Source organism: Enhydra lutris, unplaced genomic scaffold (genome assembly GCF_002288905.1).
Source record: "Enhydra lutris kenyoni isolate GAN:26980312 unplaced genomic scaffold, ASM228890v2 scaffoldscaffold44, whole genome shotgun sequence".
Taxonomy (NCBI): domain Eukaryota; kingdom Metazoa; phylum Chordata; class Mammalia; order Carnivora; family Mustelidae; genus Enhydra; species Enhydra lutris.
Genome location: NW_019154128.1, coordinates 9,366,276 through 9,391,282, shown reverse-complemented (window position 1 = coordinate 9,391,282; position 25,007 = coordinate 9,366,276). Strand labels below are relative to the sequence as shown.

The window sequence follows — 25,007 nt, the reverse complement described above, 5'->3', positions numbered from 1 at the left end:
TCAGGCCTACCTTGCGTTTCCTCTTGGATTTTGGCAAAGCCTTTTCGGCTGGAGTGTCGGATGGGTGGCTCGTCTGTGTGCTCTCAGCATCCTTGGCTGCAGGGGCATTCAAGACCCCAGGCTCCTGGGGCAGGTGTTCTGGGATTCTGGACAGGAGGGTCAGGTCAATTTTGACCCAGAGAGACCTGACTTCATCACTATCCTTTAAGGGGGAGAGAAGTTCATTGCGCCCGAAAGGGACCAGTGTGTAGAACTGCTCCTCCAGCTCCTTGGCAATGTCACTGGTGGTCCTGGCGTTGATGGAGCCTACAGGGGCCCGGGGGCCGCCGCCACTGCTGATGCTGCCAGCTGCTTCCTTCAGCCTCTGGTCATTCCCAGAGGAGGCGGCAGCAGCAGCGGCCACGGCCTGCACTTTGGACAGAGGGTACTCCTCCTGCTCTGACTCCAGGTCCGAGTCCGAGGAGGAGGAGGAAGATGACGACTCTGTTTCTATGAACTCCTTGGATTTGGGGACGATCCTGCTCAGCCCCCGCGTGCGGCGCTTCTCACAGGTCACCGAGGAGCGCAGCTCCTTGCGGTGGCTCGTTCTGCTGTTGCCGCAGGGTCTGGTTTTGGTGGGCTCTGGAGGGATCACCACGCTCGCCCCCAGCGTGTCCGCGGCTGCGGGCTCCTCAGGCCGGTGGCAGTTGGTGCTGTCGCCAGCGGAGGTCCTCTCGGTGCGCCTGGTGGGCTTCTTTCCTGCAGACCTCCGGGTGGGCGCGGGCACGCTCTCGGTAGGCGCGCCAGGCACGGCGGGCGGCTGGACAGCTGCAGTCACGGCCACGGCCACGGCTGCGGGAGGGGACTTCTGCTTCACTCCTTTACTCCCTGGGGCCTTGTTCGCTGTCCTTGGCCTCTGCTCCTCCTTGCAGGCGCTCTTGATGTCCTTCTCTCTCAGGCTGGTTTGGCAAACGTTGGGAAGTTTCCCACAGTCCTGCACTTCCTCTTTTGCTGGAGTGTAGTATTGATTGCTCTCTGGCCCGTGGCTTTCATTTTGGATCAGAATAGGTGGCTTGTGGGGATTAACTTTGTTTAGCCATTTATCCAGCTGCCACTTGTTAGAAGACGCTGGTTCAGCCTAAAAGCAGAAAACCGGCAACAAACAAAACATCTTTTATTAGACTCACTTAAAAGAGGCTTGGCTGTTTTTAATCTTCACTTACTCCCCTAGGTGTATGAGCAGGAAAGCAATGGGTTGCAAGCAAAAGGAAAATGTAAGCAGTAAGTGTGTGTAGCGACCGCTGGCCTGGCACACAGGAGGCAGGGGTGGCATCCCTTTTCTGTCCCAAGGCACTTCTATGTCAGCGCAGTAGCATGAAGCCTATTTGGAAAAAATAAGGGGATATTCCTGCACTTCATTAGAACCCATTTCCAGCACTTTTGATTGTTACACAATGTATATTTTTTATAATTATTCATATGTACATAGACTTGGGATTCCAGGAAAGTTAACTGGGAAATAGTATGAAGACCCTGAGTGTTAAAACATTCATTTTTTTTGTAAGACTGAAAAATTTAGAAGAGATTAAAAGAGGGGACTAGGTAGAACCTATAATCACAAGCAATTAACATATAATTAATGTGGTAAAGGCAAGTAGGTTATGGTAATTTAACAGCAGAAGCAATAACTTTGGGGGGATGGCTTGTTTAGTGGCAGAGAAGGATTTCAAAAGGAGCTCTGCGTGCCGCGTATGCTTTGGTAGCTGGACTTGGTTAGTCCATCCTCAACCTGCTTCCATTCCACTTTACTGGAAATGTTTCAGAAATGGAAATGACGATGGAAACTTTTCCTGCATGCGGTTTTGTTAACGTAGAGCAAATCATGGACACTGTAGGTTTTACACTCTGCCCCATGGTTTGGTTCCAGAGAGTCAGGGAATGCCCTGAATCAGAGTGCTGTGTAGATGCATTTTTCTCAGAGAGAGGTCCACAAGTCTCTAGGGAATCTATGGCTCAGAAAAAGGTTAAGAATTGATGAGTTTACAGAGAGTAAATGCTGTTGATTTCTAATACAAGTCCATTTTTCCAGCATCTGTGATTATTAATAGAAAAGAAGTATATTGGTAAGGGTAAAGCTTTAGGCAGAGTGTTTCCTATTTGTGACCATGCGTGACATGGGGAAAATACTTTGGCTATTTCAAGTGATGGATTTTTCCTTCCCTATGGCCTCCCACCTCTGAATTTCTGGCATCCATCGTTTGAGGAGACTACTTTTCAGCTTAAAACAAAGAAGACATTGCTTACCTTTGCATTTAATCTGGATTGGTTAAATTCCAGAGCAAGTCATGCTCCCTTGTAGGAGAAAACCCTCTTTTTTTTTTTTTTTTTTAAAGATTTTTAAAAATTTATTTATTCGACAGAGAGAGACACACAGAGAGAGGGAACACAAGCAGGGGGAGCAGGAGAGGGAGAAGCAGACTTCCCACCGAGCAGGGAGCCTGATGTGGGCCTTGATCCCAGGACCCTGGGATCATGACCTGAGCAGAAGGCAGCCAATTAATGACTCAGCCTGAAAACCCTTTTCTTAAAACATAATAATTTCCTAAAGCTTACTTTTATGTGTCAGAATTTGTTTTTCAACAGTGAGGTCCAGATTAAGAGAACCTGTGGCATAAGCCCTTGCAGTAAGGATCTGAGGGGAGTGGAACAGGCAGTCTTGGCCCTGGCTGGGGCTAGACATAGCATTGGACATGGGAAGCTTCTGATGGGCCAGAGGGGCCTGGAGCCAAGATGAAGAGGACACAGAGTGTGGGCACCAAGCACTAGAGCTGTGGCAGGAATCACGGACAGCCTGCTGTTTCCCCCGAAAGAGACGAAGCCAGCTGCACTTCAGAGAACACCAGCACCAGGTGTTCAGTGACTGGGAAGGACAAGCAACATTTCAGTGGAGGCCAGTTTAAGGATCTGGGGCCCTTCTCCCAGGGCAGGCAGTGAGGATGGAGAGGATTCCCCCCAGGGACACAGGCATGGGAGGGGAAACCCTTATAGCCCCTCATGGGGAGTCTGTCCTTCTACTTGTCTTTCCTTTGTTTTTGTGTACCAAAAGGACCAGGGCAAGATGCAAAAAAACCAAAAAGTTATCATTTTGCACCTCTAAGTTGTTCTATGTAAATTCTGACCTTGCTATATTTTGGCTTTTCCAGAGGAAGGGAACCCAGGAATCCTAAGAGCACACCCAGTCCATACTGCAATGGGAGATACATGCAATAGAGAAAGCAGGACAGCAGGACACAAACAGCTTTGCTGCCAGGGGGAAGCTCTCACTGGGATTAGCTGAGTGTGGCTGAAAGTGAATTTGGTGGCAAACAATTTATAGCTTCTGGTAGTGTCTCCTCCCTGCCCCATTTAGCTCCCAACGTGACCACAGGCACGTCAGTGACTTGTGTGCATCAGCTGCCCTAGTGTAATAGGACATGGTCAGTATGAATGGATGCTGAAGGGGCCTCTTGTAGAGAGGGGACACATTTGGGGAGAGGGTGCAAACATTTATGGCAAAGCAGGCACTCACACTGGCCCTGCCGCCACGTTTAACACTAGTTCACCCTCACCCCCACCACCGTGGGCCTTCCGCAGTTCAGGTCTTGGTGAGAGAACACAGACAAATGCCTGTAGCCAAAAATGCAGCTGCATACAGGGAGATTTGCACTAAAACTCTCTGATGGGAGCATTGACAGTAAAGGGGAGAATTTAATAGATTTAGTATGGGCCCATAGCCTGGTATGCTTTAGGATCATGTCATTTTTTTCCGCACTTCACAGCTAAAAAGAATCAGTCTAAAGTACCATTTTCAACACATCACTAAATCACACTTCCTTTCTTAAGGACCTACAATGACCTCCTATTGCCTCTCAAAGGAAATCCAAATGCCTTGGACTGGTTTTCAAGGGCATCCTTCATCTTACAGTCATCTTTCATGGCTGAACACATGGCTGTGCACCCCACTTTACAGATATCATCTAATTTAATCCATACAGATAAGAAATACTATTTTTCCCAATTTGTAGATGAGGCTCAGAGAAGTTTAGTGGCATGTCCAAAACTGCAGAGCTACCAGGCACTACCAAGGCTAAACCCATATCTGTTTAAGACCATATCTGTCTAAGTTTAAAGACCAGATTCTCATAGCAGAATGCTTAAACTTGTTGAATCACTATGTCATACACTGAAACTAATGTAACATTGTGTGTCACCTACACTCAAATAAAATCAATTAAAAAAAAATCAGATTCTCAACCCTGCTGCTTTGCCTAATCTCCCATTTCTCACTGACGTAGCCTCATGAAAGGGGGGCCTCATTCCTTTGAGAAATGTTGGTCTTCAACCTAAAATGACAGAATTAGATCTAATTTTGGAGAACACCACTGACTCTCCAAACAATTCCTGCTGGCCTCTATTATCCTCAACTGCATAGCCTTTTTTTTTTTTTTTTAAACTGCATAGTCTTGTGACGTTCATATTCATTTCACATGTATACATCTTGGGTCTTCAACAAAGCCAAACATTTCTTTCCGGGGAGGCCAGGACTCTGTTTCTTTGTATGGCTTGCAGTGTCTGTAATAGGGTAGGGAGACTCTGCTGCTACTAAGAACAATTTAGAACGGGCTTTTGCTCAAATTATTATCATTTATTCCTCAGAACAGCTTTACAGATTAGGCAGGACAGGACTATCCGCCATTTTGGGGCTGAGGCAATTGTGGCCACGGAAGCTTAAATGGTGAGGAGCTAAGTGGCAGCAGAGGATGGAAAACTCAGGGCTTGGGGCTGTCCTTCACTGGCATGCTGCTGGCTGTGGTGGACTTCCTCAGGGTTTCCGCCTGGTGTTGTCCATTTGCTTGCTGGCTGCTTTGTATTTTCAGCCTCGACTCTTCTCCCTGATTAATCTTCCTTTCCTTCTGATTCACACACAAGCTCTCCACCATGGACTTGAGTCCCTACTTTGTCCACATCCTTCACAGCACCCATACCCATGTACCCCACAGATGCCTAATTAAGGAGAAGCCTGTTTAATCAGTGAGTGACCTGCATTACATTTTTACGCTTATTTTCAAGAACGGTCTAGGGCCCCATATTCCAAAATGTGCATTTGGCTCATACTTTACATGAAGAAAATTTCCATGGTCAGGTAAGTTTGGGAAATGCTGCAATGGAGAACAGTTTAGTTTACATGAGCAATAGGAAGGGCTGGGTGATTCCCTAAGGAGACGGATTAAACGGACTTTATCCTGATGCCCCTCAAAATCATGGGACCAGGCTCTCTTTGTCCCACATAGCACCTGTTACTTGGGGACCACTGATCTAGGGAGCTCTGTGTGCTCTTGTGTGTGTGCTAGCTGAGGGGGAAGGTGCTGCCCTCTGGAATGCTCTGACAGGAAAGGATGCACCACGCCAGGAAAGAAGACAAAACTCCAGTGAAGAAAACTAGCCTGAGAACAAGCAAGCAAATGTCAGGCCATAGAGAGGGGATCTGTAGTGACAGAAGCAGATTATGGTGGCTCTTCCATGCTGGTGGCAGATAGGACATTACCTATGGTGATTCATGTAAAATGTGGTGGCTTTCTACAACCACAGCCATGAAGACCAGTTCAGCTGGGCCCAGTGGGTTTCCAGTGCTGGCACACTTAAGGGGAGCACGCAGGTGCCTTGGAACATCATGAGCGCCTCCTTCTACTGCCATAGCAGGATGGTACCGGGAGGGAAGGAAGGGCCAGGAGCATTTTGCTGCAAAGCAGCAGCATGAACTTTCTGGGTAGTGGAATGGAAGCGTGTGGATATCACGGAGTCCCATTGTCTTGTGGGGGTCAGGAAAACGAGTCTCACTGTTCTCCTTAAGATGACCGGGGGAGATGGAAAGGAGAAGGGAGTTAGGGGAATTGGAGGGGGAGATGAACCATGAGAGACTGTGGACTCTGAAAAACAATCTGAGGGTTTTGGAGGGGCGGGGGTGGGAGGTTGGGTGGGAGGTGACCTGGTGGTGGGTATTATGGAGGGCACGTATTGCATGGAGCACTGGGTATGGTGCATAAACAATTCTGGAACACTGAAAAGAAATTAAAATAAATAGATAATAAAAAAAAAAAAAAAAAAAAGATGACTGGGTCAGCTAGTCCAGGAAGAGAGAGACCCTGGGGAGGGTCAGCCACATAATGCTACTTCCTGTCTTCGCAATTTTCATTCCACAAACACATTTTATTTCTCAAGTATGAATGTCTGTATTAATGTTGGGAGAAGTGTTAAAAGTAACCTTACTTTTACTCCAACTGATACATTCCGTTCCAGTGGAAGGAAGTACCATGTAGCATGGCTAATACATCCCTTGTCACTTCTGCATTCCCTCTGCCTAGAGAAGCAAGAATTGGAAACTCTGTGGCTTCAGGCAACTTAAACTTCTCCACCAGCTTTACCAGATTGCACTCCCTCTCCTTGGTGAAAGGCCTCTGAGAGCTGCTGGAAGCTCCCTAGACAAGAGCTTCCTTTCATCACCAAGGAGTTCAAGTCTTTGTAATTATCTCAATGACATTTAGAAAGAATGTGCTTCAAGCACTTTTTAACTGTACTTCTCTTGGACTAGGTTTAGCCAGTAGCTCCAGGATTTACATTTCAGCATGAAAATAAGACTTAACATTCATAAATTTAACCTTCAAAGTCACAAAGAGACTGGAGGAGGGGAAGGGTTATTCACGGACACTAATACTTTTTAAGCACCTCTACTGGCCCCCTTGGCTCTTGTGATATCTCTGGTACCCAGTTATTTCTTATAACTAAATATTCTGGAGTTTCTCAACAAATTATAGCATAAAGCTGGCTTTGAAGAAGCCTGTTTAACGCCTGTATTTTTTTGTTTCAAATTCTTCCCATTAGAATGTCAGTTCTTTGAAGACGGGGACCTTTTCTGTCAGAAAATTGCTGAATTCCAAGGCCAAGCAGTAAGTCTGTGGCAGATGTTTGGTAAATATTTGTTGAATGAATACTAAATGAGTGAATGAATGAAATTATAAAGAAGGAATAATAATTTAGTTTCTGGGAAAGTCAGCGTTATATCACCATTACAGATTAATATTGCTAAGGACCTTCCCCTTATATTGGTAGACAGAAATAGAGGGATGGCGGAGGAGGTGAGCATCATGGAAAGGAGAGAAAATGGAAGAAAGACAGAGATGGCGGATTTGGGGATGAATGGGGAGCTCTCGGTGCAGAGCAAAAAGGTGCTGACAAAGGAATGAACAGTGTGGAGAAATTCTCAGTATTTCTGCAAAAAGCCTCAGTCTCCTGGTAGGGGACTGGAAGGGGAAATACCTGAGGGAACTTAAGAGCCAGTCTATGAACTGCAGATAAAAACACAATTGCTTTAGGGTGTGACAATGTCCTGAGGCACAAGTATCAAGCTGAAACCTTGGATTGTATAGCCCCTTAAGGTTGTTCTGCTCCTCTCTCACTGCCATGGTTTGCAAAAGAGCCTTCGGTTTTATTTATTTATTTAGTTGAAGATTTTATTTATTTATTTGGCAGAGAGAGAAAGCGCACAAGCTGGGGGAGCAGCAGGCAGAGGGAGAAGCAGGCTCTCCACTGAGCAGAGAGCCTGATGTGGGGCTTGATCCCAGACAAAGGCAGATGCTTAACCAACTGAGCCACCCATGTACCCCAGTGGCGACAGTTTAATTTCAGAACCTATTTGGAAATTTTGGCCCCAAAGTGGTACAAAGGCTTGTAGGCCAAACATGTAAATCTTGTGATCCACGGTAATGTCAAATGTTTATATACCCAAGAAGCAACCGTATTTTATGCCGTCTTTAGCAATCAGTGTCTGGCAATCACAGATCCAGGGACTTGAGAAGTTTGTTTTCAACTCTCTCCTTGTGCTGAACCTCCTTGTGCTGAATTACTATTTAATTTCCCCCTTTCCCCTTTAAAGTAGAAACAGCAATGGTTTTTATTGGTACCTTATAATGCTTTTATATGAGGCACCTAAATCTTCCACATAGATACTCATCATAGCTATAAAAGGTTTCATTATTATTTGTAGGTTGATGCTAATTTTTCTTTTTATATTTTCACAAAGAAAACACAGTTAACAAGCTTTTATTAATATTTATAGCCCAGTTCTTCTAATCCGTGACAAACTGCAAAAAGGTAGGACTCTAACCATGTCTAATCCATAAAACTCCTTTCCCCCTGATTTATGGGTGCCCACACTTCCCAGGGGCTGAACTGCCCTGTCTAGTTATTGCCTCCACTAACCCTTAGGGAGACTGGATCCAGAGGTTATTTCCAGGCGATGATGTGTACAGCATACTTAGAAATTTCTGGAAGTTAACCCAGAGATTTTTGGACAATGAAAGATGAAGTTTTTGTACTTCAAAGGGAGCTCTGCTAGGAGAACGGTGAGGAGATGGCAGAGTGGTGAAAATGATGAGTCCAAACAAGCCTTAACTGGCTGCCAAGGAGTGGTGCCTCCAGGTCAGTCCTGCGTTGGAGCTCGGGGAGGTGGAGAGTGGGGGAGGGGACAGGTGTGAGAACTAGACTCCAGGGATTTACTGTGCTCACCCTGGAGAGCTAAGAAGCGAGGCTGGGAGGGGGAGGCTCTTCTTACCTCGGGGCTGGAGTAGTGGGGAGGCTTGCTGCCCTCACTCTCGCTGGAACTGCTCTCGGTCTCCGAGTCAGATCCAGAGCTGCTCTCTGAGTCACTGGACGAGCTGCTGCCGCTGCTGCTGCTGCCGCTGCTGCTGCCCTTGCTGGAAGGCACGGAGGCTCTGCAGTTGGCCTGCTGGACCACGGCGCTGCCAGCCCGCAAGGCCCCCAGGAAGGAGAGGGAAGGAAAGCCAAGTGAGCAAACACAAAACACCACGGAGCAAGCTGTCATTCGACCAAAGGAGAGAAGAGGTGACTAGGGGTCTGCCCATCTGTCAACCATCACCTGGAACCTAAGAGTAGTCATCAGGTCACAGGCATCCTATTGGTTAAAAAAGAAAAAAAAATGTGTATATAAATCAAATTGGGAATGAAAGCTGGTACCCCTTGGTAGTCAGGCATTTGTTATTTGCTGGCCATTTTCGAAGGGAGGGTGGTGTCATTTCAGAATGACTGTTTCTGGGAACGGCTTTGCAAACGCACCCCTAATCCGATCAGCTACAAAAAGGCAAGGAAACCCAAAATGCTTGAAATATTTTGTGAAGACTGGAAATGTCTGTTTGCTTTATTTTAGGAAGTGGGCTGTGAGGAAGGGCACAGCATTCTGCTCTGTGCTTTCATGGCCTGCTGAAAGGTTCTGGAGCCTGTGGGATCATCAAAGTTACAGCCCTGCTTCCTACCTCTTCCTGCCCAAGGGAGTTGAATGCTGGAGTGTTTGCAGGAGCTGGCTTGCTGTATAAACAGTAACTTTCCTTTGAGCTCTTTGTTAAATAACTGAAGATCCATCCTTTACACAGTTTTATATATTCCAGACTTTAAAATTTAACCCCAGTACAGTGGCTTATAGTAACAGCATTTCAAATGTTCAAATGTTTCACATGTTCAAACCCTTGACATTCATATCCATGCTGAAAATTTGCCAGAAATCATTATATACTCAAAGATAACAGGAAAAATGGACACATTCTAATGGTAATTAATTAACCACAAAAATTCAGATGGAATACACCAACTCTTAGTTCAAGTCAAAAAGAAAGTTTCAGGACTCACATAATACTCAACATCTTTAGAGTCCTTTATTAACTGCGTTGCAACATGCATGAATTTGTTCTTTTGAGGTCAAATTCTGAACCCAGAAAATGCAGTGATCACTTTTTAATGTTGAGTCAGCAAATATCTGCTTGCCACTTCCTGCTGTGACTACTGCTTCATCAGAACTGGATGTTAGTGAAGGCCAGGGGTGGGGGGAGCCTGTCAGGGTTTATGGCCTTAAGTGCAAAGCAGCCTGGACAAGGTGAACGACCCTTTCACCTACCCCTTAAATCTTTGACAAGTGTTTTGCCTAAGGACAGATTCTCATAAATCCTCAGTGTGGGGACAGGGAGGGGGGGTTAATATTCACTGGAGCCTTGCTTCTCCCAGAAGAATGACAAGACAAGAAACTATCTTCAGAGAGTGGGGTCATTAAAAAAAACAAACAAAGGGCGCCTGGGTGGCTCAGTGGGTTAAAGCCTCTGCCTTCGGCTCAGGTCATGATCCCAGGGTCCTGGGATCGAGGCCCGCATCGGGCTCTCTGCTTGGCGGGGAGCCTGCATCCTCCTCTCTCTCTGCCTGCCTCTCTGCCTACTTGTGATCTCTCTCTCTGTCAAATAAATAAATAAAATCTTTAAAAAAAAAAAAAAACAACAAACAAACAAACAAAAAAACCTATTAGATTCGGACCAAAGACAAACATCTGAGATCCATAAGAGTTTGTCAGTAAACCCCCAAAACACTGGGTGTAAAAACTCCAAACAACCAAATAACACCCCCCCCAAATAACCCTAAACCCTAAGCCCCCAAAATGCAAAGCAATGCACGGTGGAGGAAACAGATATGTCTCCTTGCCATACTCTGTAATGACATTTGCTAAAGACAGGGAAATGAGGATGAATAAAGAGTATTTTGATGGATTTTATATGATAGTCAAAGGTTTTGATCACTGAGCAGTACCTTCCACTTGCTTTAATTCAAGCAACAAAGGACATGTGATACTGGTGCCGTGTGTACCTGGGCATTGTGTGTGCAGCAGAAACAGCAATGTGTGTGCAGTCCCCTGGGGCTTCCACCACAAAGTGACTGAGTGTCTTTTGAAAAGTGCCACTTTAATTTCTGTGAAAATGTCCATTAAACAGTTACCATGCTGCCTTCCTTTTATGACTGCTGTCCTCTAGTAATGAGACATAGTAGCCCAAGGAGAGAGAATCTCTGATCTGAATTAGATTGGCAGAAAGGCCTTATACTTTCATGTTTTCCTCCCTTAAATTAGGAAATTCACTTAAAATGACAGATTTACTGGTATGACTATTATTTGTTTTTAAAACAATTGAGATGGCCAAGAATTTTAGGATTTTCTTTGTGGTTTGGTTATAAGGGCTGTGAGGCTTACCATGCTTCTGGGGGCAAGGTTGAATATATTTGTGTTTCAATGGTCTGGGTAGAGAATATGTCACCAGAAACAATCCATGTCAAGGATGGGAGCAAGGTAAGACTGTTGTAGCTCCAGTTGTGGGATCGAGATAATTATCCCAACCTCTACGAAAGCTGCTCTGGTAACTCGTCTTGAGGCTGATCTTTGGGGGACACTGAGTCATTCCAGCCTCGGCATAGCGGATATTGTTGCCATGAGTGTGGGCAGCTGCTTTGCTGCCATGGGCCTCTGCAGCAGGGAGGGGAGGGTGGCAGGAGAGGCGAGGAAGCGGGGTATGGTCATCACTACAGACTAGTACTAACCAAAGGATGAGACTGGTTAAACCAGGAGGGCTCTGGGGAGTCAAGGAAATCAAGAAGATGAAGATGTATTAGAAAGACCTTCTGGAAAGAAGACTTTAGACTCAATATATTTCCTTGTAGACTAAGTACATTAGTGTGCCAACTTGTTGTCATGTTTTCATGCCGAAGATATTAAAAAAAAATTCACTTAGTTAAAAATTACCTTTTTCCTAATATGGTAACACAGATTAGTTGAGATGATGACACAGTCTTGGAGAATTTTTGGACCCTATGCTATTTCAGGAACACAATGGCATGGAGTTTGCGGTTGTGACAACACTATTGAGATAATGGAATAAAAGTCTTTCTGTCATCAAACTTAGCACCGTGCCTGGGACATAACGGGCATTTGCATGTGACTGCTGAATGGAAAATCAATACAGAAAATCTATCACTGGGCTAACGAGTTTTTTGAAACAAAGGATTTAACCTTTTAGAAGGTTTATAATCTCTCTTCTCCAATAAAGAATTTAAGGGGACTTCAGCACCTCTTGTGATCTTCCAATTTTAACACTTCTTCCTTTCAGAGAAACCATCTCTTAGACAGTTTATTTACTTTTTTGTATTTTGACTTCATGCAGTGTTTTGCTGGTTTCGTGAGAGGTCAAGACCAAATACACCTGTGGGGGAGTCTTGGGTTTATTCTAAATGATCTGCTTGCTGTGTTCCCTCCTTTGCTTTCAGTGACACATTCCTTTCAGAATCTGGCCTGGGAGAATTCTGAATACAGACAGTAAAAGAAAAGATTTGGAACCTAAATGACAAATCCTGGATCTCTCAGTCAAAGGTGCTCATGCCTGCCAAGTGTATTGTGAGGCCTGGATAAATACCCAAAGTTGTCCACAAGCTTTCAGCTCACAAGTAACTTGGAGGCAGGCTCTCTGCCTAGTTGGCACTCTGTGGACAGCTGTGATGCCCAGCAGGGGTCTCACTTCCTGTGGCCATTCCACTCATAATGGCCAGATGATATTTTAGAAGGTATGACAGTATCGTCTCATTCAACATTCAGTATTGATTTCCAAATGCTCAATTTCCAAAGTGTGATTAGTGCTCTGGCAACAGTGTTCCTTTTTTGATAGCATCTTTGTTGATAATAATTGATCTAAATTATGTGAAATGAAAATGGTAAAAGATGGTGCAAGGAGGTTATCTGTTGCTGAAATTGTCTTCAAAAGCACAAAACTGATAGGACTGTTGGTCCTGCATATATGGTTTTGTTTCCTCTCCTATCGCACCAGGAACGAATCTTCTGTTAAACATGGCTTTTTGAAGATCTTTAGCGTCTTGCCTCAATCAATCTCCATCTTCACCTCAGTGGGTCTAGCTAAAACTCAGCTATAATAAATTTCTCCTATTTTTGACAATCTCTAAAATGTTTTAGAATTATAGATATCTATAATTATATCTATCATTATATATGATAGATTATATATAATGATAGATATAATTATAGATATCTATAATTATATTATAGATATTGTATGTATGTGAGTATGTATATATATGTATATATATTTAAACTCACTCTATTTAAACTTAAAAACCAAAAGACAGTTCACCTATTTCACCCTCCCATCCCCCACCTCTGGCAACCACAAGAACAGAATTATAATAAATAAAAAGAGAATTATATTTTGATTTACCTTCAGTGTTTTTGAATTCATCTCTTTGTACAGAATTTTAATTGTTTTCCCAGATGCTACATTATATATAACTTATCACAATCTACTGGTATTGTCATTTTACCAATTTGAGTGAAGTACAGAAACTTTTTCTCCTTCGTTGTCTTAGGTATTTCTTCTATACACACTGGAGAATCACACCAAACAACATTTCAAATTTTGTTTCAATTGCCAAACACAATTTTGAAACCCAAAGAAGAAAAATTTATTGTATTGACCCTACTTTTGTTGCCACTGTTCATTCGGTTTTCTTTCTTTCTTTCTTTCTTTCTTTCTTTCTTTCTTTCTTTCTTTCTTTCTTAATATCATTTATTTTATTGAGGTTCTTTCTTTTATCATTTCCTTTCTGTTTCAAGAACTTCCTTCAGTCATTCTTTTTGGGTAGGTCTGCTGGCCATCAATGCTTGACAATTACAGAATGTCTTTTGTTCTTTGTTTCTAAAGGAAATTTTCAATGCATATAGAATTTTAAGTTGACAGTTTCTTTTTCTTTCAACACTTAAAAAAAAGTGATGTGCTACATTCTTCTGGCCTCCATGGTTTCTAACTCCTGTGTCATTCAAATTGTTTTTGTCATTTTACCCCATACGTAAGGTGTTTATTTGTCACTGCTTTCAAGATTTCTTTTTTGGGGTGCCTGGGTGGCTTAGTCGTTAAGCGTCTGCCTTCAGCTCAGGTCATGATCCCAGGATCCTGGGATAGAGCCCTTCATTGGGCATCTTGATCAGTGGGGAGCCTGCTTCTCTCTCTTCCACTCCCACTGCTTGTTTTCCCTCTCTATCTCTGTCATAAATAAAATCTTAAAAAAAAAAAAAGATTTCTTTCTTGATTTTTGTTTTCAGAACCTTGACTATGATGTGTCTTGGCATGAATTTATTTGGGTTTATTCTGTCTGGGGTTTGCTCAGATTCTTCCATCCGTAGGCTTAAGTCTTTTGCAAAACTTGGAAAAATTAGAGCCATTATTACTCTTTCTTCTCTTTCTGGGCCTCTAATGATACAAATGCTAGATTTGTTATAGTTCCACTGGCTCTTGAGGCTCTGTCCTTTTTTTGTTTTTCTTTAGTCTATGCTTCACTGTTATTCATTTTGGCAATGTCTATTATTTTATCTTCAGGTTCACAGATTCTTTCTTCTGTTCTCTTCATTTTACTTTTGAGCTCATGCATTGGATTTTTAAATTTCAGTTACTGTATTTTTCAGTTTTACAATTGACATTTGGTTCTTCTTTATATCTTCTATTTCTTTGCTGAGACTATATTTTTATTTGTTTCAAGTGTGTTCTTAAATGCTCGCTGAAGCATTTTATAATGGATCCTTTATAATCCTTGTCCAGATAATTCTAATATTTATGTCATCCACTATAGGCATCTGTTGATTGTCTTTTCTCATTCAAGTTGAGATTTTTCCAGGTTCTTGATATGAGGAATGATGTTCTATTGTATCTTGAACACCTTCATATTACAAGATGTTGGATTTCAGAAAAAGCACTTATTTTAGCAGGCATCCACTAACACAAAACCAGCAAGGGGGCAGAAGGGTATTTCTTTACAGTTGGGCAAGAGGAGAAGGAAGTCGAGGCTTCTAACTTTGCTTTTCCTGATGAGGGTGGAAATGCGGCCATTCCCCCCCACCCCCGCCAGAGGTGTTTGGCTGGAACAGAGCAGTTATCGTCCAAAAGTTTTCTTCTTCCTAGAATACTCACTTCCTGGTTCTTTGACTAGGGAAAGTTGGCTTTCCTGGGGCTTTAAAATAATTTTATATAATATAATATATAATAAAATATATATAATATTGTATATAAAATTTATATACTATATAATAAAATAATCATACATATATATTAAAAAATCTGTGCCTGTTCTCATTTCCAGGTTGTTGGCTTTCCCAGCATCCATCTGAGCCATATGAGGAAAAATGCAAACCCAGTGCAAACCCAGTGAACCAACTGCCATGCCTTTCTTGGGCCTTAATGCCCTAATTGCTTTGCCTTTTCTCTATCTTAGAGTCTTATGTTTGTTTTATATATAATATCTAAGGATTTTAGCTGTATTTAGCAGATAGGATTGGGAAAAGTACATCAGAACGTCAGAATTTTGTCCCAGAATGGGAATGACCTACTTGATATTTATCAAGTAGAAAGGAACTCTCTCTCTCAATACTTCCAGCCTCTGCTCTGGTTAATTGTATCAAAAGTTGATGAATGAAACAACCATGCAGGTATCTGCTATAGTCCCTGCCCACTTTATCAAATTTGTCAGGCATTAATTCATTTATTTAAAACCGTTTATTGTGGAAATTAAGCTCAGATTTTAAAAGTCTACGTACCAAAGCTACAAAGATCATGTCACTAAAGAATGCATATATCATAATATATAATATATATTATATATATATATATATATATACACACACATATATATATATAACTCACACAAAATGAGGTTGTAAAAATGTTAAGGATAAAAAAGTGAGTAATTGAAAAGTTCTCTTCAGAGTAAATGGCATGGGAGTAAGGGATGATATTGCTGTGACATTTGTTAAGAATCCACTTTGTGGAGAGGGTGGCCCAAGATGGTTGTGTAGGAAGACCCTGAACTCACCTCCTCCCATGGACACACACAATCTATACCTACATATAGAGTAATTATTCCTGAAGAAGAACTGAGGGCTGATTGAGTTTCTTCATGGCAAACAGCAGAAGGACTAGCCAGAGAAGAGTAGGAGAGACAGAGACATGATAATGATGGAAACCTCATCCCTAACATGGGGACATGCAGTAGGGAGGATTATCATCGAAGGGCCCATGGGTAGACTCATCCACCCGGGGCAGCAAAAATCCCAGTAGTTTAAAGGGCAACTAGACTAAAGTGAGGGAAATCCATTTACTAACTGTAGAAAATCTGCCAATGGATAGAAATGGCTGGAATTCTCTACAGGGTTGGGGGTGACAACAAGTGCCATTTTTAATGTTCCTCTTCCTTGATAGTGCAGGTGGGAACAGGATTGAGGCACTCCAGCCAAATTGATAGTGCTGCCCATTGTGTCCCAGGCCTCTGGCTTACACTAACTCTACAGTCCTTCCAAAAAGGCCCCAGCATGGCATGCCTTGGGAAGCCAGGTTCATGTTTGTTCCAGCTCCAGCCATCCTACTTGGGCAACACCATGCAGCTTGCCCTTGGACCCCACTAGCTCATGCTTGTTCCAGCTTGAGCTATCCCACCAAGGCAGCCTTGGCATGGTATGTCCAGGGACCTCCTGGTTCATACCTGCTCTGCTCCATCCATCCCACCAGGGTAGCCCTGGCATGGCACACCCCAGGTCACCCCTGCTCATGCCCGCTCCAGCTGTCTTGCTGGGGAATCCTTGGTACAGTGTGACCCAGGACCTCCTGGTCTTCACTAGCTCCCAGTATGGCATGTCCTGGGACTCTTCAGTTTGTGATCACTCCAACTCTACCCACCCCACCAGAACAGTTTTGTTGCAGCATGCCCTGTGAACCCCTGGACTGCTCCTGCTCCAGCTGGCCTGCCAAAGCCACCAGGCACATGCAGTCTACAAAGGGGATGCACCTACACAAGGCCACTTCTTTAAAACTGGGAGAGATAGTGACTCTCCCTAACTGATAGAAACAAACAGAAGGTAAGACAAAATGAAGAGACAGAGACACTTGTTCCAAAGGAAAGAAGTAAAACCACAGAAAAACACTAGTGAATCAGAGGTAAGTAATTTACTTGAAAAAGAGTTCAAAGTAATAGTCATAAAGACATTTATCAAACTTGAGAGAAGAATGGGAAGAAACATAGTGAGAACTTCAACAAAGAATTAGAAAATATAAGAAAGAACCAATCAGAACTGAAGAATGTAATAACTGAGGTAACAAATACACTAGAGGGAATCAACAGCAGATTAGATGATACAGAAAAATGAATTAGTGACCTGGAAGGCAGAATAGTGGAAATCACCTCATTAGAACTTAAAAAAGAAAAGAAAAGTAAAGAAAAGTTTAAGGGACCTTCAAGAAAACATTAGGCATACTAAGTTTCATATTATAAAGGTCCCAAAAGGAGAAGAGAGAAAGGAGCAGAAAACTTATTTGAAGAAATAATGGCTGAAAACTTCCCTATCCTGGGGAGGGAAACAGACATCCAGGCTCAGGAAGAATATAGAATCCCACATAAGATGAAACCAAAGAGATCCACGCCAAGACAAATTATAATTAGCACAGCAAAAGTTAAAGAGAGACTCTTAAATGCAGCAAGAGAAAAATAGTGACATTCAAGGGAAACTCCGTAAGTCTATCAATTGATTTTCAGCAGAAATTTTGCAGGCCAGAAGGAAGTGGCAAGATATATTTGAAGTGCTGAAAAAGGGGAAAAATTGACAATGAAACCACGGTTTGTCAAGATTATCACCCAGAATTTAAGGACAGAGATATAGTTTCCCAGATAAGCAAAAACTAAAGGAGTTCATCACCATTAATATCACCTTACAACTTACAGCAATTACCTTACAAACTTAAGCAATTACCAGTTTAAAATACACTGCTACTTATATATGACAATAAAGGTCAATATATATGAACTTCATGGAAACCACAAACAAAAACCTACAATAGATACACAAAAAATAAAGAGAAAGGAGACCAAAAATAAAGCTAATGAAAGTTATCAAATCATAAGAGAGCAAGAAAATGAAGGAATGAAATCTACCCCAGAAAACAATGAACAAAATGGCAATAAATATATACCTATCATTAATTACTTTAAATGTAAATGGACTAAATGCTCCAATCAAAATTGGGTCAATGGGTAAAAGAAACAAACAAAAAACCCCAGCAAGACCCACTCATATGCTACCTACAAGAGACTCACTTCCAAACTAAAGATATACAGAGACCGAAAGTGAAGGGATGGCAAAAGATATTCATGCAAATAAAAATGAAGAGAAAGCTGAAACAGCAATACTCATATCAGACTAAATAGAGTTTATTTTTTAAAAAGATTTTATTTATTTATTTGACAGAGAGAGAGCACAAGCAGGTAGAGTGGCAGGCAGAGGAAGAGGGAGAAGCGGACTCTCCACTGAGCAAGGAGCCTATTGTGGGGCTTGATCCAGGACCCTGGGATCACAACCTGAGCTGAAGGCAGATGCTTAACCATCTGAGCCACCCACGTGCTCCAAGACTAAACAGAATTTAAAACAAAGACTGTAACAAAAGACAAAGAAGGGCATTACATAAGGATCACCATTTAATACGAGAAGAGGCTACACCATTCATAAATATTTATTTGGGTGTACCAAAATAGGAGCCTCTAAATATATAAAGGAAATATTAATGGAAATAAAGGAAGACATTCACAGTAATACAATAATATTAGATGACTTTAATACCCCAGTTACATGAATGTGTAGGTCACCAAGGCAGAAAATCAATGAGGAAACATTGGCCTTAAACAACAAATTAGACCAGATGGACTCACATATGGACTATTTTATCCCCAAACTGCAGAATACACTTTCATCTCCAGCGTACATGGAACATTCTCCAGGATAGATCACATGCTAAGCCACAAAACAAGCCTCAATAAATTCTAGAAGACTGAAATCATATCAAGCATTTTTTGTGACCAGAATGGTATGAAACTAGAAATCAATTACAAGAAGAAAACTGGAAAGACCACAAACACTTAGAGACAAAACAATATGCTACTAAGCAACCAATGGATCAATGAAGAAATCAAAGGGAAAATTAAAAAACACCTTGAGATAAATGAAATGGAAATACAACTTCCCAAAATATATGGGATACAGCAAAAGCAGTTCTCAGAAAAACAGAAGCCTGTCTCAAGAAACAAGAAAAATCTCAATTAAACAATCCAACCTTACACCTAAAGGAAGTAGAAAAAGAAAAACAAACAAACCTCAAATTCAGTAGAAGGAAGAAGATCAGAGTGGGAATAAATAAAATAGAGATGTAAAAAAATTGAAAAAAAAAAATCAATGAAACTAAAAGCTGGTTCTTCAAAAAGACAAACAAAATCAATAAACCTTTAGCCAGACTCATCAAGAAAAAAAGAGAGGGATCAAATAAATAAAATCAGAAATGAAAGAGGGGAAGCAACAACTGACACCACAGATATACAAAAAATCATGAGACTACTATGAAAAAGTATAAGCCAACAAACTGAAAAACCTCCAAGAAGTGGATAAATTTCTGGAAATACACAATCTTCCAAGACAGAATCGCGAAGAATTGAAAATCTGAACAGACCAATTGTAAGTAATGAAATTGAATCAGTAATTTAAAAATTCCTAAAAAACAGGGGCACCTGAATGGCTCAGTTGGCTAAGCATCTGAATTCAGCTCAGGATGATCTTAGGGGTCCTGGGATTGAGTCCACCGTCAGGCTCCCCACTCAGTGGGGAGTCTGCTTGTCCCTCTGCCCCCCCCCCCAACTCGTGCTCTCTCTCCTCTCTAATAAATAATACAATATTTAAAAAAAATTCCCAAAAACCAAAAGTCTAAGACCAGATGGCTTCATAGGTGAACTCTACCAAACATTTAAAGAGATAGTATCTCTCCTTCTCAAATTACTGAAAAAAACTGTGGAGGAAGGAACACTTCCAAACTCATTTTATGAACTTTAATACTGAAACTAGACACAGACACCACAAAAAGAAAATTATAGTCAATATCCCTTTTGAATAAGAATTGAAATTCTCAACAAAATATTAGCAAACAGAATGTAATAATACATTAAAAGAATCACACACCACAGTCAAGTATGATTCATTTTAGGAATGCAGGGGTGGCTCAGCATGTGCCAATTAATCAACAAGGTACATACAACATTAACAAAATGAAGGATAAAAATCCTACCATCACCTCAACAGTGCAGAGAAAGCATTTGACAAAATTCAACATCTGCTTATGATAAAAATTCTCAACAAAGTGGACATAGAAGGAACATACCTCAACATGATAAAGCCCATATATGATACCGACAGCTGACTTCATACTGAATGGTGAAAAGCTGAAAGCTTTTCCTCTAAGATCAGGAAGAAAACAAGGATGTCCACTTTTGCTACTTTTATTCAACGTAGTACTGAAAATCCTAAGCACAACAATTAGGCACAAAAAATAAGTAAAAGGCATCTAGATCAGAAAGAAAGAAAGAAACTGTCACCATTTGTAGATGATATGATACCATTTATAGAAAACCCTAAAGATTTCACCAAAAGCTATTAGAACTAATAAATGAATTCAGTGAAGTTGCAGAATACAAAATTAATGTACAGAAATTGGCTACATTTCTACATGTTAATAGCAAGCTATCAGAGAGAAAAATTATGGAAACAATCCTATGTATAATGGCATCAAAAGAATAAAATATCTAGGAATAAATTTAACCAAGGAGGTGGGAGACTGGTATTCTAAGAAGTATAAGACATTGTGAAAGAAACCGAAGGTGAGACAAATAAATGGAAAGATACACAGTGCTCATAGATGGAAGAATTACTATTGTTAAAATGGCTATACCATCTGAAGCAATCTATAGATTCAATGCAATCCCCATCAAAATACCAATGGCATTTTTCACAGAACTAGAACAAAGAATCCTAAAATTTGTATGGAATCAGAAAAGACCCCAAGAACAAAGCTGGAAGCATCATTCTGATTTCAAACTATACTACAAAGATATAATAATCAAAATAGTATGGTACTGGCACGAAAGCAGATTCATAGATTAGTGGGCTAGAAGTAAACCTGCACATGTATGGTCAATTAATCTACAACAAAGGAGGCAAGAATATGCAATGGGGAAAAGATAGTTTCTTCAAGTGGTGTTGGGAGAACTGGACAGTTACATGCAAAAGAATGAAACTGGACCACTTTCTTACTCCATGTATAAAAATAAACTCAAAATGGATTAAAGACTTGCATGTAAGACCTGAAACCATGAAACTCCTAGAAGAAAACACAGGCAGTAAGCTTTCTGACATTGGTCTTAGCAATATTTTTTTTGGACCAGTATCCTCAGGCAAGGGCAACAAAAGCTAAGACAAACAAATGAAACTACATCAAACAAAAAAGGAAGCAGCTGACAGACACTCAGGACAGCACAGAACCTGCAATAGTGGGGTCATCAGTTGCTTCTGGCTTCATCAAAGAAAAATTTTAACTATCAGAAACAGTATAGAATCATAAAAAGCAGACAAAATCAGTTATGAAAACTGTAACGCAAGTTACAATACTAATTTATGACAGTGCAAAACGTGCACACTTTTCATTAATCTAGAAAATCAAAGAAAAGCTCTATAAATAAGTCATACTGGATTAGCCAGTATCCAAGTGGAGGGAAACAGCCACATATACAACACGGAATGGTGATTCAGCACAATTGGACTGTACTTCCCTCATGACCCTAGACCCCTGGACATTTTTGTTGTTGTTAATTGATACCATTGTTGCCTCCTTATAGGCATCATTCTTTCTATTTATAGGTGAGGACAATAAGATCCCTAATAAGAGACAGAGCTGGGTTTCTGTTCCAGAAATTTGCCCTATCAAATTAATTAGGCGAGTTTAAAAACATTTCTCTAAAGGATATATGCTCTTTCATTATTTGCAATAGGAAAGGATTTGTAAACAACCAAATGCCTGAAAATAGGGGATTGTTAAATAAATAATGATACACCTTTAAGAGAGACTACTTTTTCATATTATGCAGTCATTATAAACATATTAGAATATGGACTTCATGAAAAATTCTCACAGTGTATCTGTGAAGAAATGGGCTTTCCAGTATGCCGGTCATCTGAGGGCAGAAAAACTGATCAGAAACACTTAAGTGTTGACTCTGGGTTTTTTTTCCCCTGGGAGAGGATGGGGTTTTGCTGACTCTGGGTTTTACTTCAGATTATCAGATGGTCCCAGTGTCTATAAACAGGCTCTTCAAAGGGATTATTAAGCATACAAACTGTGCAAATCTCCTCGACTAGTTGTGTGGGGCACAAGCATAAAGGGACTGAGGTGTGAGCATCCCGTTAGAAGATCTAGAAGTACCTGGGGATCTGTGCCAGCGTAAGGGACACGTATTCCAGCTCTGTGGGGCTCCTGGGCCTCAGATGTGTTTCCGTATCCTTTGGCAAATAAAATGAGGACCTAATCTAACCTAACAGTGTATATGTGTGTGGTCCTCCCCAGACAGTCTATTAGCTACAAAGCAGCATGATCATAATTACATTAAAAAATATATATGCAGGAAAAATATATATACAGAGGGGAAAAAACACTGGAAGGATATATAGCCAAATGTTAACTGTGGATAATTTTGAATGGTGGAATCATGAGGTTTAAATATTTTTTGAACTTTTCTGTGTTTTCCAATTTTTAACCAACAGAACATATGCTAGCCTTTTCAAGTCTTTCTGATGATTCTCTTAATATATCATTAAAATTAGCTTGCTAGTATTTTATTTCAAATTCTGGGAGGCTCTATATTTATGGGTGAACCTGAATTATATTTATGTTCATCTATTTTATATTTTGGGGACAATTCTTGGCAGGTTTTGCATCATGGGAGTTTAGCTTGGAAGAATAAATTGGATGGTGTTCTAAAAAAGTTCCAACAGTTTGAGAATTATCTGTTCTTTGAAAGTTTAGTACTTACCAGCAATAAACCATCCACTCATAGAGCTTTTTCAGAATGGTGATTTTTTGGTATCTTTTATAACTTATTTTTTGGTTGCTATCTATTTCTTCTTTTGTTGATTTTGTTAATTTATTTTTTCCAAAAAATTCTACTCAATTTCCATTTTCAAGCTTATTTATTTTACAAAATTTATGGCATATTCTCTTAAAATAAAATCCACGGTATCTAGTATAGCCCTTCCCCTAAATTTTGCTTTCTTGTCCCTTTTTCTTCATTATATTTGTCAAAAATTTGTCTATTTTCTTTTCAAAGAAACAGTTCAATCTGTATCATAATGCTAGTATTTTCTGACTTTGCTTCCTTCTATATTTTTCAGGTTTATTTTATAATATTTTTACACACTTCCTGAGTTGAAGGCTTATTTAACCTATTTTAATTCTTTCCTAATAATAGAAGTGTTTGGGGTTATCACTTTGCCTCTGAGTATATCTATGGTTACAGGTGATCCTACTCATTATGCTGTGCTTTTATTTACTTTCTAAAGAGACGGCTGGTAGTAGTTTTAAGTCCTCCTTTGATCAAACAGTTATTTAGAAGACAGCATTCCATACAAAATGACATTTCACAAGGATAAACATTACATTTGGGTCCCCGAAATAAAAATGTTTGATGTAGCTTAGTATATATCAACACTCTGAGTGGGATGGTGGCTTCGGCCTAAGGGGGGGAACTTAAGGTTCAGGTATGACAATCTAGTAAAGGAGAGAAGGGAGGGGCAGGCAGCACAGCTCATTTAGTGTGAACTAGGATAGGATGGAGATAGGGAAAGGCCTGGGGAAGGGATTAAGGCCATAAAGGAAATTTATACAGCACTAGGTCTATCCCAAAGGTCTCTGAAACCTTCTCTCGGCCTTAGGGAAGAATAAAAGTCAGCAGAACTTGCCACATTTGGCAAGAGAGAAATTCAGTGATATAGAAGGTCAGTAAACTTGGACATAAATTATGCCTCATATTTGACTGCTGATACTATTGTACCACATGGAGTTCTTCTGTTACAAACCAAAGAATCCAGAGATCCTCCTGATCAGCCGACTGGGCTATTTACCTAATCCTAGAGGGAATGAGGAACTAATGCCCAAATTTCAATTTTATGAAAAGCTTTGGGATACAAGCCTTGATCATCAGTTTCAGACACCAGAGAGCACAGATGTCACCTCATGGGGCCTGTGTCATTTCCTGGACTTCCATCTTTTATGATATCAAATGTCATAGATGACAATCAGCCATTAATTCTTAACCAGCTGTCTGACGCTCTGCTTCCCTTAGATGGGCGCCCCTGCTTGGAGAATCTGATTGAATATCACCAAAACATTCTTGAGTTTAGGATTCTTGCATTTACATCATTACTACCTGACTAATAACATTTGCTAAAGAATATATATTCTTTTGTTCTGATGTTAGTCCTGCCTTTAGATTTATCGCATTGTCTTTTTAGAATGAGTGAAGAATGTCCTAGATACACAAGACCTAAAAAAAAAAAAAAAAGCTATGGCTTGGAACTCTGGATCATATTTGGAACAAGGTTTTACCTCCAGTTGAATAAAGACCCTTATGTGATCCAACCAAGCAAACAGGTATTACACACACACACATACACACACACACACGCAAATACAGTAATGCACAAATATACATTGGTTCCTAAATGTTCTTGGGCTTGTTGATAGTTTTTGTCTGTTTTTAAAATAATATTTATTTATTTGTAAATAAAGGCCCGTCAGAGAACAGCCAGCCACCTTCTCTGGACTGACGGCCATGAATAGAGTGGTGCTCTCTGGTCCCTCTTCAGATGCAAGTGTTCTTGGTGTGGGTAGAGTGTGTGTATGTAAACAACACTGGGAAGCAGAGAAAAATCTGCACATTTTGCTTGTGTAACAGACAAGTATTTAAGCTGGGCATCTGATGTGTGAGTATTCTAGAGGATGGTGGGCTCCTCCCCATGTGGATGCTTGTCAGCAACCCTGCCTTGCTTTGGCCCCGCTACCTCTGCACCATCCTGCTAAGCAAGACCAGTCTGCAGATGCATCTCCATTCTGTCCTTAGCACTGTTTGTGAGACAGTGCCAGGAAGCAGATGCCTTCTGGTGACAAAAGTTTGCTTCCTTTATAGTCAGGTGAGTGGTACCACTAGAG

The 25,007-nt window shown here is 41.0% G+C and overlaps 1 protein-coding gene across 1 annotated transcript in view; it reads right to left on the bottom strand.

Annotated features, from left to right (window-relative positions):
• LOC111155836 (AF4/FMR2 family member 3) overlaps positions 1–25,007 on the bottom strand; it is a 531,558-nt gene that overhangs the window by 39,522 nt on the left and 467,029 nt on the right. Inside the window, exons 11-12 of the mRNA XM_022516254.1 lie at positions 8,627–8,813; positions 11–1,117 (exon numbers count right to left, since the gene is read on the bottom strand). Of these exons, the coding sequence (XP_022371962.1) occupies positions 11–1,117; positions 8,627–8,813 (1,294 nt within the window). The remainder of the gene's footprint in view (positions 1–10; positions 1,118–8,626; positions 8,814–25,007) is intronic.